This window comes from Empidonax traillii, unplaced genomic scaffold (genome assembly GCF_003031625.1).
Source record: "Empidonax traillii isolate 1590-97213 ecotype Southwest subspecies unplaced genomic scaffold, ASM303162v1 scaffold483:size1218004, whole genome shotgun sequence".
Taxonomy (NCBI): Eukaryota; Metazoa; Chordata; class Aves; order Passeriformes; family Tyrannidae; genus Empidonax; species Empidonax traillii.
The window spans coordinates 1,129,738-1,148,466 of NW_020955676.1; the positions used below are offsets into that span (position 1 = coordinate 1,129,738).

The following is an 18,729-nucleotide window of genomic DNA, read 5'->3' on the forward strand; positions in this document are numbered from 1 at the left end:
TTCATATAGACTGCACTTTTAATTTCTTTGTCTTATACGACAAAATAGAAAACAACAAGAAGAATAAGTCTGCCTTCTGCTGCAGAATGAAAGTAAAACAACTGACTAGATATTTGTGGGCAACCAAATTATCCTACATGTAGTTAATGGTTTCTTACCATTTAAATAAACAATTGTCTACTAATTCTATAACGTATAGAAAACCAGTTGAAAATTAGGAAATAAATATCATAACAAAGGAATTAAATGACAAGTAAACACCAGAAATAAGAAAACAATGACACTAAAATTGTGGGAGACTCCAACAGAGAACTAGGACAAAATACAACAAACAGAGCCAGAAACAAAAGTACACATTGTCAAAAAAAGTAAGAGTTGGAAGGACCAAATGAAAAGGAAAAAGAAAGCTACTTCTTTTAAATAAGTGAAACGGGAGAAAACGGGGCGACTCCTGAAGAACCACAATTTTTTTCCAAAGTCAATTTCAGAGATAATAATATAGTTAATATTCTCTTTAGATTTAAAAGTGATCCTACATGGAAAATTAAATGCATTTACTTGAACAGAGGGAGTTAAAAGATACGTGTTCTATGCCTGGTTTAGAGCGTGTGCTCTGAGGCAGTGGACATGTACAATTATAAGACCTGACTGAAGTTATCTGATTTGAAAACAACCAACACATAAATAATCAGTGAAGCACAAAGAACAAATACTTTCACTTTTGAAATTTCCCCTTCCATTAAACAGAAAACACAGGGTTTGTTTTGTTTATTTTTTAAAGTAATATTATTTTTCTCTTTCAGTACAAATATAAAGCATATGCAAAGCACACAGCAGAAAATCTACTAGGCAGTGTCAACTGGATGCAACTCACTGAAATTTGGTAGTTTGTTGCAACAGTCACAAAACAAAGTCCTTTTTCTAATGAGCAAAGAGGTGGAATCAAACCAACCAGCCTTCACTTGGGACAAACAGTTGATGTGGTCATGAAAAGTCTTGAGACAGATTATGAAACAGTCATTCTCCTGTGAAACAACTTCTGTCTATTGCAGGAGGCACAACTCTTAAAAAGTTACTGTTAGTAGTCTTTGAATTTGGGGTCAGGAGTGTCACTACACCTTGGAAGTAAAACTACCTAGGTTAGAGTAAACACAGTGCAAAATCTAGACTTCCCATTTCATGTAACCTCAGACTACAAGTACAGCCTTAGTTTACTCTCCGAACACACTCATTTTAGGTATTAGTCTGAAATGCTTTCATTTCTGAAGTTCTGTGCAACACTGAAGCCCTACAAAATGAAACAGAGCCCAAGAAACAGATCCAGCATCCTGGATGTAGTAGCGGTTTCCTATGAAGCTATAACAGAATTTTATTAAAAATTCAGGAACTTGTATCAACCATCCCTACTTTCAATTACAAAGCTTGATGGTACATTGAATGGCAAGCCAAATGTTACTAGAATTTCGAGGTGAATTCTATTTCTTATGGACATTATGGCAAGGAGGAGGGAAAAAAGTGATAGGGGGCTTACTGGAAGTGTTCTATGTTTTTAGACAGCAATTTCTATGATAAATCTACTAAACCAAATACAATTGTACAACAGATTATGACATTCACCATTTGCAGCAGTTGAAAGGTCTTCTTGGCTCCCAGTGTGGAGTTAAGGCAGGGAGAAAAAAAGTCCTGAGTGGTTTTGTAAATAGGATTTTGATGAAAGGACTGCAACTGAAAATTGAATTTCCTGACTTCTCAGTGCATGACAGTCCTTCCTTTTTGAGAGGAAAGAAAACACTGATGTTACATACCAAGAACTACTACACTTCCCGGTCATAACTACTATAAATTTTGCTTTAAAATTATGATTATGAAAATAATTTTATATATTTCCATATTACTTCTTCAGAACAGTATCATTCATTCTGAAAACTACAACACACTAAAAACCAAACAAAAACAACCAAAAAAAACCCCAGAAGATAGAGAACTTTTACCATGTTTACAAAATATAGAAACGAAATACATTCCATGCAATCTTCTGGGCCTCAGCTTTACAGTCAACGCAACATTCATTAGATCTTTTTTTTCCTCAAGTGTTACAAGGAAAACCAATTAAACATCAAAAGACTCCTGCCTGTCATGTCAAATTTACTACTCATTGCAACAGTGTGCCTTATTCATCAAATACGCGTTGACTTGGAAGTCATCATGAACCACATTCTTGATTAATGACAGCAACTGCCACAAAATACTGATTACTATTAAGAATCAGTAAGTTAAACTAAATCCACCAATTATCATAGCCTTCACTTGCCAGGAGACGCCATTCCATCAAAAGCAGAGGGTACAATTAAAAAGTTAAAAATAAAGTGTTTATTCCGTCCATAGTCGATGCTCCTCCTCTGCTGTCCAAGAGATAGGAAATGTACTGTCGCAACAACCAAAGTCGTGTGTGCTGGGGCAGCTTCCTGCCAACTACACACGCCTTTGCTGCAGGGGCTGCTTGTCCAGAGAAGGCTGCACATAACTGTCACATGAGGAATAACGTCATGCTGGCAATGTTATGTCAGACAGTGAATGCAGTACAAGATACTTCCCAGCTAGGTGGATATTATGTGGTTTGCTTTGCTTGTAGGATAATACCAAAAGATGCCCAAGCTTCAAGTTGGTGGTCAAAGTGATAACCTTTACTAACTGCTACAACTTGTAGCTGTATTCTTGAACAGTGTTCATAGGGCTGAATGGATAGTTTTTGTTTGCTCTAACTGAAATTAAATAATAGTTGAAAATATATTTTCAGCATAGTTTCTAATCTGTGTCAGCTACTAGTAATATTGCAGTCAGGTAGTCTGGGGTTCATTTTTCTAAAAGAGTGAAAAACTTCAAAGGTAGGTGTTTTAATCTGAACATTAAATATATAGATACGAGCACAGATGTTAAATTATATAATTTTGTTCAGATTCTTTCATAGTTTCATTGTAGCAATATTAAAAATATTAAAAATAGCTGTTTCATCCACTTTTTAAAAATTAAAATTATTTATCCAGTAAACCATTAGGACTTGGACCCATTTTATTAACTTTACTGGGATAAAAATGTAGCCATAAACACAAGTCAACAAGTAGCAACCATCATTATCTAGCAACTAGGTAGCAAAATAAATCCTTTAAAAACTATCAAACGACACTAAAAATAAAATTAGATGTAAATTCAAGTTTTAGACTGTGGTCAATTGAGGTCTAGACAAAACCCTATGTTTGTTCACTGCCTAGTCTCCAGTCTGCTCTAAGTTTGAAAAGGTAATTGAACTCAGTCTGTAATTACTGGATTAGATACAGATGGGCTCTGTACATTTCAGGGGAGGAAAGAACTGTTTTGATTCATTTTATGATTGCCTGTAAGGTCAAACTTTTCAAAATGTACTTTCATCTGTTAAATGGTTTCTCAAAGTCCCAGGGGGACATCTTCAATAACTGATGTTTTAAGCAATTTGGGTCTATCAGATCCAGTCTTTGAATGTAATATGCTGTCCATTTTCTAGAATTATAAATGTGCATGTAGGTTAATTGCTACAACTCATACAGATTTTCAAAACTACACTTTTTTTAGAAAATTGCAAGTTTTACTCAAAAACTGTTATGCATAAATATTTTTAGAATTATTATCATTTAGGGTTCAGAATATCTTTGGAAATACAAATAAGTAACACAAATTAGAAATGTCCTTACTCATAATTCCTTCCCATTTGGAGAATGTTCTCTTAGGACTCAGTTGAACAATGTTTGAATAGTTCCAACTAAATCAGTTTACTTCTTGCAAAACAAAACAAAAAAACTTAATAAAAAAATCCTGAACAGCACTTGAGAAAACTTCTTTTTCCATAAGCTCTTATTTGAACCTTCACCTTCACTCTCTCTCAAGATAAAATGGAGAACAAACAATGAGTGAGCATTAGCTTTCATTCTCCTAGGAACTTTTTGCAAAGTATTTTCTTCAATTAAATCCACCATAACTCTGCAGCCTGTTTCAGTACAACCAGGACTTCATTTTGCTTAGTTAACAGTTCAAATGCTCTGCAAAGGGTATCTAGCTCTGCTCTCAGAGACTCTTAGAGCTACCATAATAGCAATTTAAAGCAGAAAACACACCATGCAATCAGAAGGCAATATAATAGTTCAGTTCACAGTCTTAAAATTGTAGGAAACCTAATTCCAAACTTACTATTCAAGAGTTTCAGTTTATTTGTATTACAACAATCATCTTGCTTATAAAATTCCAATAGGGAAGTATTTTTTTTTTTGTTACAACATCACATTTGTGTTTAATCAACAATATCTCACCAGCAACAGGCTCAGTCAAAAAAGTTATCTTTGTAGGATCAGACATCTATAGACTCATTCTGACAGAGCCTCAGTATTCAAGCACCGGTAATAAGGATAATTGGAACTATGTTAATATAATCTCCCTCTGTCTCCAAGCAGGCTAATGAAAAAGCAAGTTCTCATGTAGTTTCCATGATTAACACTTTATTCATATTATTTCAAAGTCCTCCACAGAAGGGACAAAACCTGAAGGCAGAACCAACCACCACAAAGCCCCAGCAGAAAGATGCAATAAAGTAACAGAGTTATTTGTACTCCTGCTCAGACAGAAGATCTTGCCCATTGCCATCATCAGGCTGCACAGAATTCCTACCACAATTTACAAGTCTCACTGAAAGAAAAAACTCCTTCCACTGCATTTTAAGAACTGACTGATACAAATCAGTTTGTTCAAAACAGTTTAATAAATAGATGATGGGTTTTTGTAACAACCACGTAAAAACAAATGATGCAAGCAATTTTACTCAAAACATAAAATCCATGTAATATTTGCACTACCTTCCCACATCTATAAGGGATGCTTTCAAATCTATTTCTTTAAAACTGAAATAATATCCATATTAGAATTTACATGGGGTGCATATTTTTAATTCAATAAATCTTGATTTTTATTTAAGAGCTATATAAAAAAGGTTTCTTCTTCATTGTAAGAAAAAAAAATTCTTTCAAAAAATGTCCTATTTTCCCTACAAAATAAATATTTCAATTGTTTTGTGTGAACCCACAAACTACTACTGTGATTTTGACACAATAAATTGTGAAGCTAATATAGCTAATGTAGCTAAATAGTCAGGCCACAGCACCATGAATTCCATATGCTGTAACATGGCAGAAAATAAATAAAATATAAGAAGTTAAACTAGGTCACATTTTAGAACAACTAATCAACTCTGATATCTTTTCCTTTTTTCTTCTGCTTCACATTTTCACTATCTCTAATAAGTATTTTCCTATATTTGCTGTACAGTTCTCCTTATATCATATTTAGAACCATAACAAACAGTATTTCCCATCAGTATTCATAAGTATGAACAGTATTCATAAGTATTCCCATCTACACTTTAATGGATTTTACAATGAGCTAAAAATCTTGGGAACTGGAAACAATAACATCAAGAAAAATAAAGTGTATTCTTACAATAAGCTACTCTCACTCCCTGTGTCTTGACATAAGTCTTCAAAAAACAAAGGAGATATCCAATTCACGTACATGAAACTGAGTCAGTATGCAGACTACAGTGATGTAGCATTATTTAATTAATGAACACCTCACATCCACTAGTCTTTCCCTCAATCTTAAAAAAAAAAAAAAATCACTTAACCATCTTCAGACATAATTTATCCTCTGACATTTATGAGGAAGAAATCTGTCTATGGCAGATTAAGCAGTCTGTGAAGTCTCATATGGCTATTTTATTTTAGAAGCACTTTAGCATGTTGTTTCCTATACGTTCATTTATTATTAAAAACAAAGAGAGAACATTCATACATTCACAGTCCAAGGTCAGACTGATCAGAGTCACAGGTCACTGGAGCAGTAGTCTGAGATCTGAAAAACCAGTATCCAATTCCTTGCTTTGGTATGAAGCAGCGTCCCACATGTAAAAAGGAATTCCTGATCCATCCTTCTGCATTAACTCCTGCATTACTTGTTGAGTACTGTATGTATTCTGAAATACCTGCACTTGACTTAAGATACTTTAAGGTAATGCATAATCTACCAAATGAAGGATCAGTTGAATCACACCTCAAATAATCTGTGCTGCTTGCAGCCTTGTATTTTAATTCTGCTTCCTCATAAGATCCATGAAGAAATCAGACACTTTCATTTCTTGTGATCATGTCCCCTACAAAACAAGATTAAAGGATTTCTCACCACAAAGTAGATTTTTCAGACTTTGGATCATTTTTGTAGCTCTTTCTATTAAAAAAAAAAGAAAACAACAAAACAACAAAGCAACCTCCCACCACTATCACATTTCTGAAAAAAGTTGACATCAGAATTGGACACAACACTTTGTCATTTTAGTACTGCTATGCACTTTTCCTTTAATTGATAATTCCTTCTATGTTTCGTTAAACTTACATTTTTTAAAAACTTCAGTTCCTTTATTTTGGTATTGACTTCTATGTGCAATATTTCCTAAGAGCCAAAGAGGCCAAATTATGCCCTATCACATTCACAACCAGAATCAGTAACTACCCTGCTTACACATGCAAAGATAATGTTAAGCTCAAGAATCTTTGCATACATGTAATAATTTTCTATATGGATGAATGAGCCATGCCTCAATTTAAGCCCACATAAAGGGATGTTTTTCCTTGAATATCACAGCAGAAACTACAGTATGCACCACACTGGCCAGCTGAGTCGACCCAAAGAAAATAACATATAACAAAGACAACTGAAGAAAGCAGAATTTTAAATTAATCAAAAATTTGTAGCTGCCACTTGAAAACTAGTATGCAACAAGGTTCTGAAAGAATATCTCAGGAACACACACATCTGTTTAATATTACAAGCCAACTGTCAACATTCTAAGTGAAGTTTTAATTTAATATTTTTTTCTTTCTTGATGTTTTACCTTTAGTCAATGCCTTGTGAGAGTATCGGCTTTCTATAAGAAACTGTTAAATATAAAGAAATGTTATTGTAGCATGTTTATAAAATCATAGTTCGAGAACTTTTTATTTTTCTAAGGCCTGACCACAACTTAATTATCTGCAGGACATTCCAAGCTCACAATTGCAAGCTCCAGTTCCCAAGCAATTTTGAACAATATCTACTGTACAGGACATACAGCACTGCAAATACCACAACATGGTAATGTTTCCAGAAGTCACCATTAGAGCCTTTAGATATGGTTTTTATTTTCAATAAATATTTGTTTCTCTACTAATCACTAAGAGGTTTCCATCACCATTACGTTTGTCTTTCACACATCAGCTTGCTATCACTTCTTATTTTTAATATAAGTGCACGGTAATAAAAAAGACAGATACACTGTATAACATGCCTTCCACTACACATAAAGTATCCTAAGAGTAAGCACTGTGTTCTTCTACAGCTCACACAATGTTTTCCTTCCTTTTCAGGAAAGAGTAAAAGCAGGAAAAACAGCTTCGGAGGCCTTACTTCCCCACTCTCATTAAAAAAATAAAAATTTCACTGAATGACCACATTAGAATTTAATGAGAATATTAGAATAATACTTCATATTAGAGGTCTAATGAATATAGGAGTAAAACCAAGAGTCTTCTCTTATTTTCAACCATAAACCAACATAGTATTTAGGAGCTTCCAGATATCCTCACAGAACCTCCACCAACATTCACTTGAAAACCATTTCACACCTCCTACCTAAGCTGAGACATGGAGAGGTGGGAAGCACCAGTCAGTTGCATCCTGTATTACAGAAATGAAATCTTCAGTTTAGAATCAGTGAGATTATATCCACATTCAAAACCATTTAAAAGTCAACCAAAAAAGGAAATATCCAGAGCGAAATGTCAAGCAATCCTTTAATAATGGAAAATCAAAGACTGAAAGGAATCTGGATTACATTTAATTGTATCTGGGGTTTGTTTTGTTTGTTTTTCAAATGCTGGACAATACCTACGGAAACGAAATAGATGTAAATTTCAGTAGATGAAGCACATCTGCTCTTCTACAGCTCTCACTACCGTCTATCAAAAGGGAAGGCTGAGTCAGAAGGAAGGGGTAAAAGGGGACAATAAACACCTGATCACTATAAAATGTCATGTTTTGGCAGACAAAGCTTTGACACACCACCGTGAAGTCAGGAAACTTACATTTTCAAGAAAGTATCCATCATTTAACATTCTGTGCAATTATATCACCGTAATATTTTCAGCAGTAAAGAACAGTTTCCTCAAACTGCTGGAAATGATTCATACCTCCAATTTTCACCCTTTAATTGCTCTCACTGCTGAAGTTATTGTGCCAGGTTTTAATATTTCCAGTCTGAAAATATTTTTAAGTATAGTTGAACTGAAGTTTCAAAGACAGATCCCATAATTACCCAATCCCTCACTGAAAAATTATATCCTTTTGTCCATGGTGAAACACAGAAAAACTTAATCCACTCATTACCAAAAATCACAAGTAATCAGCTCAGCATTACAGCAAGAACTAACCCTGATGGCCAAAACCAGCCTCAATTACAAAAACACAAGTGTGAGTACTACTCACTGAAAGCAAGGATAAGTAACTGATTTTTGCGAGAAGTTTTAAAACCCTTATGTTTTTAAATAGCTGATCCCTGAGATTAAACATTTTTTTGCTGATCAGACATGAGAAGCATAATTAGCATCCTAAATAACAGTATCTCTCCATTTTATTAATATTTTAATACACTTCAGAGTTCAAAGCAACTTGATTCAGAATGATTCAAAATGATTCAGAAATTGTTTGATAACTGTCAGAGAGAAGAAAACTCCTCAGTTCAAGTCTCGATTTAGCAGCAGATAAAAGAAGTTACTTTTCAAATGTCCAAGAACATCCCTCTCTTCGTAAGTGAAGAAGCAGGATAAACTACACACGCAGAAAATGGAAACAGCAGGATGGTGAGAAGAGTCACAGCTAAGTCCTTCTCTCAGCTGCTATCCACCAAACTTCTTGTATTTTCAAAAAAACAGAGGAGGAGGATAATCAGAACCTTCAAGTCACTAACTTTCAGGGAAAATAGCTTTATTTTGGCCTCACTGCTAATACCTGGGGAAATAAACCCCAACAGTTAAATCTCTTAACAAATCACACTGATATTCTTTAGAGCATGTTTATTTTTATGTTCATTTCTGTCCCAAGCAAGAGATTATATTTCAACATACACAAATACAGAGTGCAAAGATTGTAGCAATGACAGTGTATGAAAGTACTAAAAATACTGAGTTCCTATCGCTCCAAAATCTTTGATAAAGACCTCAGAGAAATAGTAAAAAGCCTAAATGCATCAACTAAATTCACTAACCTTGAAAATATTAAGTTTCAACTTTATTCTTAGATTTCCCTTCCTTTCTTTCCTATTCAGATGTATAACCTCCATGTCATTTCCTGATATTTGTTCTTTTTCTTTTTTTATTTTTAACCCATATTTCTACCTCTAATGTAAGACTGTCTCTTCTCCATCCTACATCCTTCCATTTTCTTCCAGCTAAACCCGCTCACTTACTATTGTCTTTCTTTTCCACTGTATCTCTCTCTGCCTTTCAGACTTCTTAAGCCCCACCATCCTGCCCCTAGCCCACCTTTCTCCTTCAGAGGTCATCCTAATATATACTATGTTTCAGAAAAGAAGGAGGCTATCAAACCTCAGCTTTCTTCCACTTCCATATGCTCTAGAAACTTCCACAAACGTTACCCTTATCTGTGGCAGAAAGACAAAGCAAGAACTCACAAGAAGTGTTGACGGACAACTACAGTTCAGGAAAGAGTTCTCAGTGACCAGCTACATGATACAATTCCTCCAACAACCCCAAGAGAGGAAAGAACCTTCCACAACCAGCCTGGAAGGAGGTGAGGTGAGGATGAAGACAACATCCTCGAAATGGGAACTGCAGCCTTAGATACTTTTGGATTCCTCAGCACCACATAGGGTCCAGTTAGTCAAAACAAAATTAAGAGGCAAGTAAGGAAAGTTGTCTCCCAAGCCAACTTTCAATCCTGCTGTTCTGTTACATTCAGAAAATAATTCCCATGGAGTTAAGAATGTACTTTAAAACAAACAAACAAAGCTGGGGGGCAGAGGGACACAATGACAGACTTTTGCACAGACATTTCCCAAAATGTAAGAGTTCATAACTTTTCCCTCAAGGCCAATCTATACTCTCACCATTGTTTCTGATGTGAGTTTTGTTAAAACCAGAAGCCTTACATGGAGAACATTAGTGATTTGGCATTTAATCCTAATGCATTGAACAAAGTCAGCATTTCATTCTTCTCCAAAAGTATTTTTTGAAAGAATCTTTGTTATTTCTTTAACCAGCTTTTTATGTGTTTCCCCTCTACTAATTAAAATTACCAACTTCTTTCCCTTCCATCTGTCAGGTTAAACTTTTTCTCTAACAAGGACGAAGGAAATGAGAAGTAAAAACAATGCCCATAATTAAAAACTAACATTAACCATAATTTGCACAGAGAACGAGATAAATCTGAAATATTAGACAGCAGTACACTGTAACTCCCTATTTGAAAAAGTGTAATTCAAAACTGTATTTTCTGCCTACAACCTGGGAGAGAGAGGGAAACCCACGTTCATGTAAATGAGTACAAAATGCAGCATCACTGGTGAACTTTGGGGAAAAGAGTGACTGTTCATAACTGCATATGGGAGAAGTCAGAATTAATCCTAATGACCTCAGCTGTGGGCCCAATTTATTAGAACTTACCTCTCATTAAAAGTTAAAAAGTGAACTGAAATATCACTCGCTGTCCAAAATTTGGCACAGTCATTAATTTCTAATAAAGACTATAATTGGCTACACCACAAGCAGTATATATTTCCCCTGTATCCAAATATTCTCTCCTGGGAGTTATTCTTATGTAATCATTAGAGTCAAAATGATCTATAAACTAACCTTATTAAATCAGGTTATAATTTTTTAGTTTGAGTATAAAACCATTGGCTATTTCCCTCATAGCACTGGTTAGTATCAGCTATTCAATCACAACAGAAGCAGTTCACTACATGACCACACAGTCTTTGATGCTCTGCCTGTGTTCTGCCACAGACTTTAATAGTACCACTCTTGGATATGGAAGTTTTAAGGATTAAGTCTCTTTCAGGTCTATCCTAGACCTGGCAAATCCATGTCCCATCTCATAAAAGTAAACACAGCAAACTGGTTATTTCTTTATTTTGGATATTTCTCAGTCTTTTAAAAAGCTCAGATATAATGGGATTCATTCTGGAGTCACCAACCTGACCTTGACTCAGAACCAGCAGCACAATAATTACTGTACATTCCAATAAAACATTTAATAGTTGGCATTTTCATTTTTATATACCTTTTACTTTTAGAACAGAGATGGTGTTACTCCCTGCATCAGCACATTAGTACCTGCCAAGAACCAAAGTTATTATATATCCAAAAATAGCAGGCAGTGGAAAAGCCTGTGGACCTCCCAGTCTGCAAGTCTACTCTTTTTCTTATTATATTAAAATTGTATTAAGCACAAGAAATCCTCTATTTCAAATCTAGATCTCTGGATTTCATCTACTAATATTTTTCAAATTTTTGCTTGTGAATCCCTAGAAATTTTCCAGTAAGGGTGTAGACTTGTCTTTCTCTGTTAGTCCTGCATACGTTACACAATCTCAGTGGCTGAATTTTATTCTTAGTTCTTCTTCAAACGATCCCAAATAGTCTGAAAGGGATCAGAAGCTATGTATGTTTAAAAACACTCAGTTTTAATTGTGCTATGTCAGCAATTACATCATGCTATTCAAGGTGGTCCTCTATAGTCAATTTGGGGGACAAGCTACTGGTTTGGGACATTTTTGGGGTTTATTAATGAAGTGACAGTGGCAATGATGAAGCCACTGTAAACTCCATATACAAACACTCTTACCCTTTTTTCTCCTATGGGAATGTTCTAAATACCAAACTGTGCAATGATATGCAGGAAGACTCCACGTTTGGGACTGAGGACAAAACATCAGCTCTCCATCTCTTCTAACAGCATTGCTCTTTTGAATTATCCCATGGGCTGTATTCCAAACAATGGAATACATTGGATTTCGCAGGTATACATGAAAAGCTGTTTTACCCAGAGTATGTTAAATTAAAAATAAATTAAAAAAAAAAAAAAAGCCACCACTACCCTCTGGGTAGCCAAAGCAGTGTACTACAAAAGTCAGGTAGCCTTGAAATTAAAATGTTTGCTTAAAATTTATATTCAATGCCATTTGTTCTGGCTTTCACAAGAACTAGTTTTGGAGACAAGTTTTATGTGAGGATTTTTCCTCCTCATTACACATTTGTACAGAGCAGCTGAACATATTTTTTATGTGAATATTGGCCTATTGTACCACTTTTTTTTGAAGAATCAGTTAATCATCCTACAGAATCCATACACAGAGCTTATATGAATAACAGATGTTGCAGCCTCATGAATCTGGCATCCTTATGTGTTCAACAGCTTCAAACGTGGACATTTGATCATTCTGAAATTTTGCATTTAAAGACTTAGAAACATTTAACCTTTCAATTTTTCCAATCTCATGGATATGTTTTCAGATATGCCTGGTATTGCTTTTGAAGACTTCATGCTCCAACACTTCATTTTCTAGTTTTTTGCAAAACCTTAAAAAAGAAGAGAACCTCCCATAGCAAATCAGGAGATTTTATTCATGGCTGCAATCAAGCCCACCATGAAATTCTGCTTGACCATTAATTTATATTTGTTTCTGTTAATAGACTGTATGAGCCTTGATTCCATTTCTCCAGTACATATTGAACAGTGAGCAGTGATTAAAAGTTCTCTTTCCTTCAATATTTTCAAATACCTAAGCAGCATATGACACAGATGATATTCACAATAGCTCATACTTGCCATAAAAAAACCAAGGAAGGCCCAAATAGATATCCTGATATTGCCCCAAAACAGAAACTCAAATGCAAAACACCTTCCAAACCTCACAATCTTTTAAAATACCCAAAATAAGAGATTTAAGACATTGTAAAGCTGTGAACTAGTGTCACAAACTCTGTGCTGCTTACGTTGTCACTGAGCACTTACTGCAAGCCTGTTTTGTTTTGTTTTTTTTTAAATTAAATACTTCTGCTCTAATCCTTAAAATTCTTCAGTCATTTAGCTTAATCCCAAATCTGACACCATACCAAGGAACAAATATATTGGGTCTGTGTGGTAAGGTTTCGGTAGCAGGGGGGGTATGGGGTGGCTTCTGTGGGAAGCTGCCTGAAGCTGCCTCCCCCCCTCCGTGTCTGACAGAGCAAACACCAGGCAGCTTCCAGATGGACATGTCACTGGCCAAGGCCGAGCCCAGTAGCAAAAGTGGTTGTGTCTCTGGGATAAGAGTCAAGAAGGGGGTGAAAATGTGTTGCTGCACAACAGTAACTGCAGCTGGAGAGAGGAGGGAGAATACCTGAGAGGAACAACTATGCAGACACCAAGGACAAGCGCAGAAGGAGAGGCACTGAAGTGGAGATGTCCCTGTTGCCCACAGTGCAGACCATGGTGAGGCAGCTTGCCCCCCTGCAGTCCATTGAGGTCCATGGTGGAACAGAGATACACCTGCAGTCCCTCGAGGACCCCACACTGGAGCAACTGGAGGTGCCCAAAGGCAGCTGTGACCCTGTGGGAAGTTCAAGCAGTCTCCTGGCAGGACCTGTGACCCCATGAAGAGATAAGCCCACACTGGAGAAGGTGTGCTGGCAGGACTTGTGATACTACAGGGGATCCAAGCAGGACCAGCCTGTTCCTGAAAGACTGCACCCCTTGGGAGAGACCCCATGCTGGTACAAGGAAAGAGAGCGAGGAGACCTCCCCTGCAGAGGAATGCAAAGCAGAGACACTGAGCAATGAACTGACTGCAGCCCCTGTTCCCAGTTCCCCGTGCTGCCAGTGAGGAGGAGGCAGAGAATTAGTGAAGAAGGGAGAGGTGGGGGAAAGTTGTTAAGATTTTGGTTTATTTCTCCATCCTATTCTGATTTGACTGGTAACAAATTAAATTCATTTCCCCAATTTGAGTCAGTTTTGCCCATGACAATAACTACTGAGAGATCTCTCCCTGTCCTTATGACCCATGGGCCTTTTGTTCTATTTTCTCCCCCTATCCAGATGAGGAGGGCAGTGATAGAGCAGCTTTGGTGGGCACCTGGCATCCAGTCAGGATCAACCTGCCACAGATACATTAAGCCTATACAAGTATGATGAAATGCAAACTTAAATATCCCTGTATACTGCATTTAAAATAGCCATGTCACTGTAAAGTCTAAGAGAAAAAAATACTGCTTTTGTTTTAATTCATCAAAAAGCACTGACATACACATAATGAATTCTAACAATCTTTTATAAATTGCAAGCAATGGAAAGTCTGTCACTGTAACTGTAGGTTCCCTCTAGAATCATTTCTTACCTGGTCCTAATCAATATGCAACCAGTGAAGAGATGGAGAGATGCCAGAAACATTCACCACACGTAAAGCATAAGTCATCTTTCATTACATATCAGACAACCCAATGGTTGTACAATGCAGCTGACAGACAAAAACAAAACAAAACAAAACAAAACAAACAGTGATGGGTCAATGCCAGGGCAAAGAAAATCCTTTCAACAAGTTCACAGCCATTATATTAATCTTTGATTTATACGGATCAGTTTTGTCACAGATTAACAACATCACCAGCAACACCAGTCTCTGCAACCAACATTACCACGGTCATAGATGACCTCGTAACATTCTTGTGTTAACAACTTAGTCTCAAATACAAAAACCTTCATCAGCTCCCCAGAGACTGCAGTAATACAGTATACCTGAGCATAAAATAGTCAGCTTCAAAAAAATACAAAGTAATACAAAATGTTGAAGTATTTTCCTGTGACTAATGCAAAATACCAAGAGCACACAGATATCCTTTCATCTCTAAACCAGCTTCCCCACACCATATCTATTCAAGTCAAAACTCATATTCCACATTCTCTATGCCTACGTCAACACACTAAAAAAATCACATTAAGTTTGAGAATGCTAACCAGGACTTTATAATTCTATCTCCCAAGTGCAATGAAACTTCACCATAAATACAGAAGCCTGCTGTGTAAGATTACTGCTACAATTTTGCCAGCTTCTTCCTCAAATGCTAAGCACCTTCTATCTTCCTTCTTAAACATTACTTAAGACTGTACACAATGAAAACAAACAAACAAAACCAAAACAAACAAAACCAAAACCAAAACAAAACCAAAACAAAACCAAAAACAAAACAAAACCAAAAACAAAACAAAACCAAAAACAAAACAAAATATCTCCAAAGTTCTCAAATCCTAGAGCAAGACTCATAGTCTTTCAGGGGCAGAAAGGAGAAAAAGAATATATCCCCTATCCAGAGATAGGATGAGTGGGAATGGTTCAAAGCTACACCGGGGAGGTTTAGGCTGGACATTAGGAAGCATTTCTTTATTGAGAGGGTGGTCAAACACCAGAACAGGCTTCCCAGAGAGGTGGTCGATGCCCCAAGTTGCACAGTGTTGCCAGAAGCACTTAAGTTTTTAACTGCAAGGCTAAACAAAGTATTTGAAAGAGGGTATGCCACATACATAATCAAACTGAACTGTATTTGGCTGAAACAAGCAGTTGAAATCATTATCTATTTTACTATAAAGCTTATTCTTCTAGCTCCAATTTCAATGCTTTATTCACACATTTAGATGCGGACTGGCATGTTGCTGGCTCGCTGTCACAGAGGTACAGGTGTTACAGAGCAAGGCCAATCCATCTGCTCCTTCTCCATGACCTGCATGTCAAGAGATATCATGTTCACACATGCTTCAGCAACACATTTTTAGCTTTCACTTCTTCTCCAAAGTTGTTGTTTATATAAGTACCATTAATTAAACCCATGTTCCTCCTCAAGAGCTTCAGCTCATCCCTGTTTGCATTCACTGTTCACTTCACTTGAAGCTCTTGCAATTAATCAAGATACTTTTATCCACTTTTTTGCCCTTCATTCTGTTGTCTGGACAATGCACAGAGGAAACTCAGAAAGGGTGAGGACTTCAGAGACAGGACTGGGGTCTTCAGGAAACAGTAACTGTGACTAAGGGAAAACTAAAGGATTAAGGCAGGAGGAAAAGGCACTAGTACACAGCACAGGACTATGGTGGGGCAATGAGAGGACAAGGGTGATGCAAGGACTAATTATGAACAGAAAGAAAACCAAAACTGGAAGAAAGCAAAAGCAAGTGAGCTCTCGTCATAGAAAGGGAAGAGGGAGCAAACCCTAGGAGGGTGGAAAAGGTGGGCATGAATCTAGTTTGAGGCTGTTATGTGAAATACAGAGTAAAACTGAGAAGAAGGAATGGAAATGCAGACAGAAATAACACTGGTGGCAATGGGGCAGAAGGTAAAAAGTTTCAGAAGGAACAAAACCTCAGATCTCCTCAGGCTTCCTCTGCTGTGAAATTCATTAATACATCCAAACACCATCTACTGCTAAACCCTTACGGGGTAACAACCTGCCCTCAGCACCAGCCCAAGTGCAGATTTAAAAGCTGCAGCCTTGTTGATGAAGAAGGTTGAAAAGTTTGCCCTGTTCTGCCTGGGGTAAGACTGAAGAAGCCTGTTCTCTCTAACACTGCCTTTAGTTAAAATCAGAAAAAATGCAGTGGGGGGGGAGGTAGATCTCATGGACAAAGATCATGAATATAGTTTTATGGACAGGTCTGACTGACCAGACACCCCCTAGCAACTCACAACTGATAAGTCACATATCAATTTTTTTGTAATGGTGAATATCTGTTCATTTAACAGGTACCCAACTTGACACCCTCTGCTTAGGCCTCAAAGCAATCACTGAGCTACTAATCAAGTGTTATAAAACACATCAGTTTTTATGTACTCTCTCTTACAACTGGGAAACGTACAAAGAGCACAGAAATATGACATTAATATCTGTGCTTGAAAACTAAATCATTCCTAAGTCAGAAAATGATGGAACAAGAAAACCTGTGCATTCTTCATTTAGTCCTAAACTTGCATATGCATTCTGTAAGCCTGTATCCTCAGAGATTGTATTAAGCATTCTTTTTCTCTTAGCTTTCGAAGTACAGTCCAGTGTCTTATTAAATATATGTTATTCAAACCTTGCCTTTAACTCAGTATGGAGGAAAAGAATCTGTGACAAAACTGTTCTTACTAATTACTGAGTTACTAATGCCAGTCAGCTTTCAGCTCTGCAATTCTTTAACTTTCCAGTGCTTGTCTTTTCAAGTCTTAAAACGTTCTGATTACCTCTGTACATTTAATTTGCCTAGGACTGGCATTTTACAGCCATACCGTGCGGCAGGGGAGGCCACCAAACCGAAGGCAGCAGGTAGGCAGAGGCATTACAAACGCTGACGAGCACAAGCGCTGTGGGAGCGCTCTCTTACGTGGCAGCTGGCGTGAGGAAACACCCGCGCAGCCGGCACGGCCGAAGGTTCTGCACCGCGGAGCCGCAGCCCTGGCAGGAGGAGCCGCGGCCCCAGAGCCCCCGAGCCGCCCCGGAGGAGCCTGGAGGCGACAGCCGGGCTCGGAGCCGTCCCCGGCCGCCACCACCGCGCCGGCCCGCGGCTCTCCCAGCCCACACCCCTGTGGGAAAGCGCTGCCCCGGGGCTCTCTGCGGGCGGCTGCGCGTCCCGGTCGCTGTCCCCGGGTCCCGCCGGACGCTCCGGGGCGGCGGTGAGAGGCGGACAACCCGCCCTCCCCCCGGGGCCTCACTCACCACCCCCCGGGGCCTCACTCACCACCTCCCGGGCGCGGCCGGTGAAGTCGCTCTTGGAGCGGGCGGCGCCCCGCTTGAGCAGCTCATCCCGGGGGCTGTCCCCCGCCGCCGCCGCCACCCCCAGCGCCTTGTTGCGGGTCTTGACGGTCTTCACGCTGGCCTTGAAGAGCAGGGTGATGTCCACCGCCATGGCGGCCGCCGGTGCCGCCGCGCGCCCGTCCCCCGCGCAACGCGGCCCTGCGCGGCGCGTTCCGCCCTGCGCGGCGGGGCGGGACGGGGCGGGGAGGCCCCGGTCCTGTCGGGAAGCGCTCGGGAGCGGCTCTTCCCCGCGGGAACCGGCGCCGGGAGTGCGGACGAGCGGGGCTGCCGCCTCCTCCGATACAGCAGCGGCTCTGCGGGGAACGAGAGTCGTATCCCAGCAGAACTCGGCCCGTGGGCCGCCCCGCTGCGGCGCCGTGGCAGGTGTCGCCCGGTGGTGCTGTTACCCGCGGTGTCCCAGGCTCGGCAGCTTGGTCATGGAAAGACGGGTTACTTAGAGTTGATTAATACACGTTAGCAGATCTGCACGGGGTTGGGGATGGGCGCTGGTGTGAGACTCCCCTAGGAAATGGCCACACGTGCGATCAGTGGTTGTTTCCTCTGTGGTGACCAGCGACAGGACACGAGGGAAAGGCCTGAAGTTGTGTCAGGGGAGGTTTAGGTTGGATATCAGGAAAAGGTTCTTCACCCAGACAGCTGGAATGGGCTCCCCAGGGAAGTGGTCACAGCACCAAGCCAGACAGTTCAAGGAGCGTTTGGACAATACTCTCAGGCACATGATGTGACTCTTGGGAACGGTCCTGTGCAAGGCCAGGAGCTGGACACGACAATCCTTGTAGGTCCC

General features: G+C 38.9%; 1 protein-coding gene across 1 annotated transcript in view; it reads right to left on the minus strand.

Annotated features, from left to right (window-relative positions):
* Window positions 1-18,073, minus strand: part of STX18 (syntaxin 18) — a 67,704-nt gene extending 49,631 nt beyond the window's left edge. The window contains exon 1 of the mRNA XM_027896163.1: window positions 17,869-18,073. Coding sequence (XP_027751964.1) covers window positions 17,869-18,036 — 168 coding nt within the window. The 5' untranslated portion in view covers window positions 18,037-18,073. The remainder of the gene's footprint in view (window positions 1-17,868) is intronic.
* Between the last annotated feature and the right edge of the window lie 656 nt (window positions 18,074-18,729).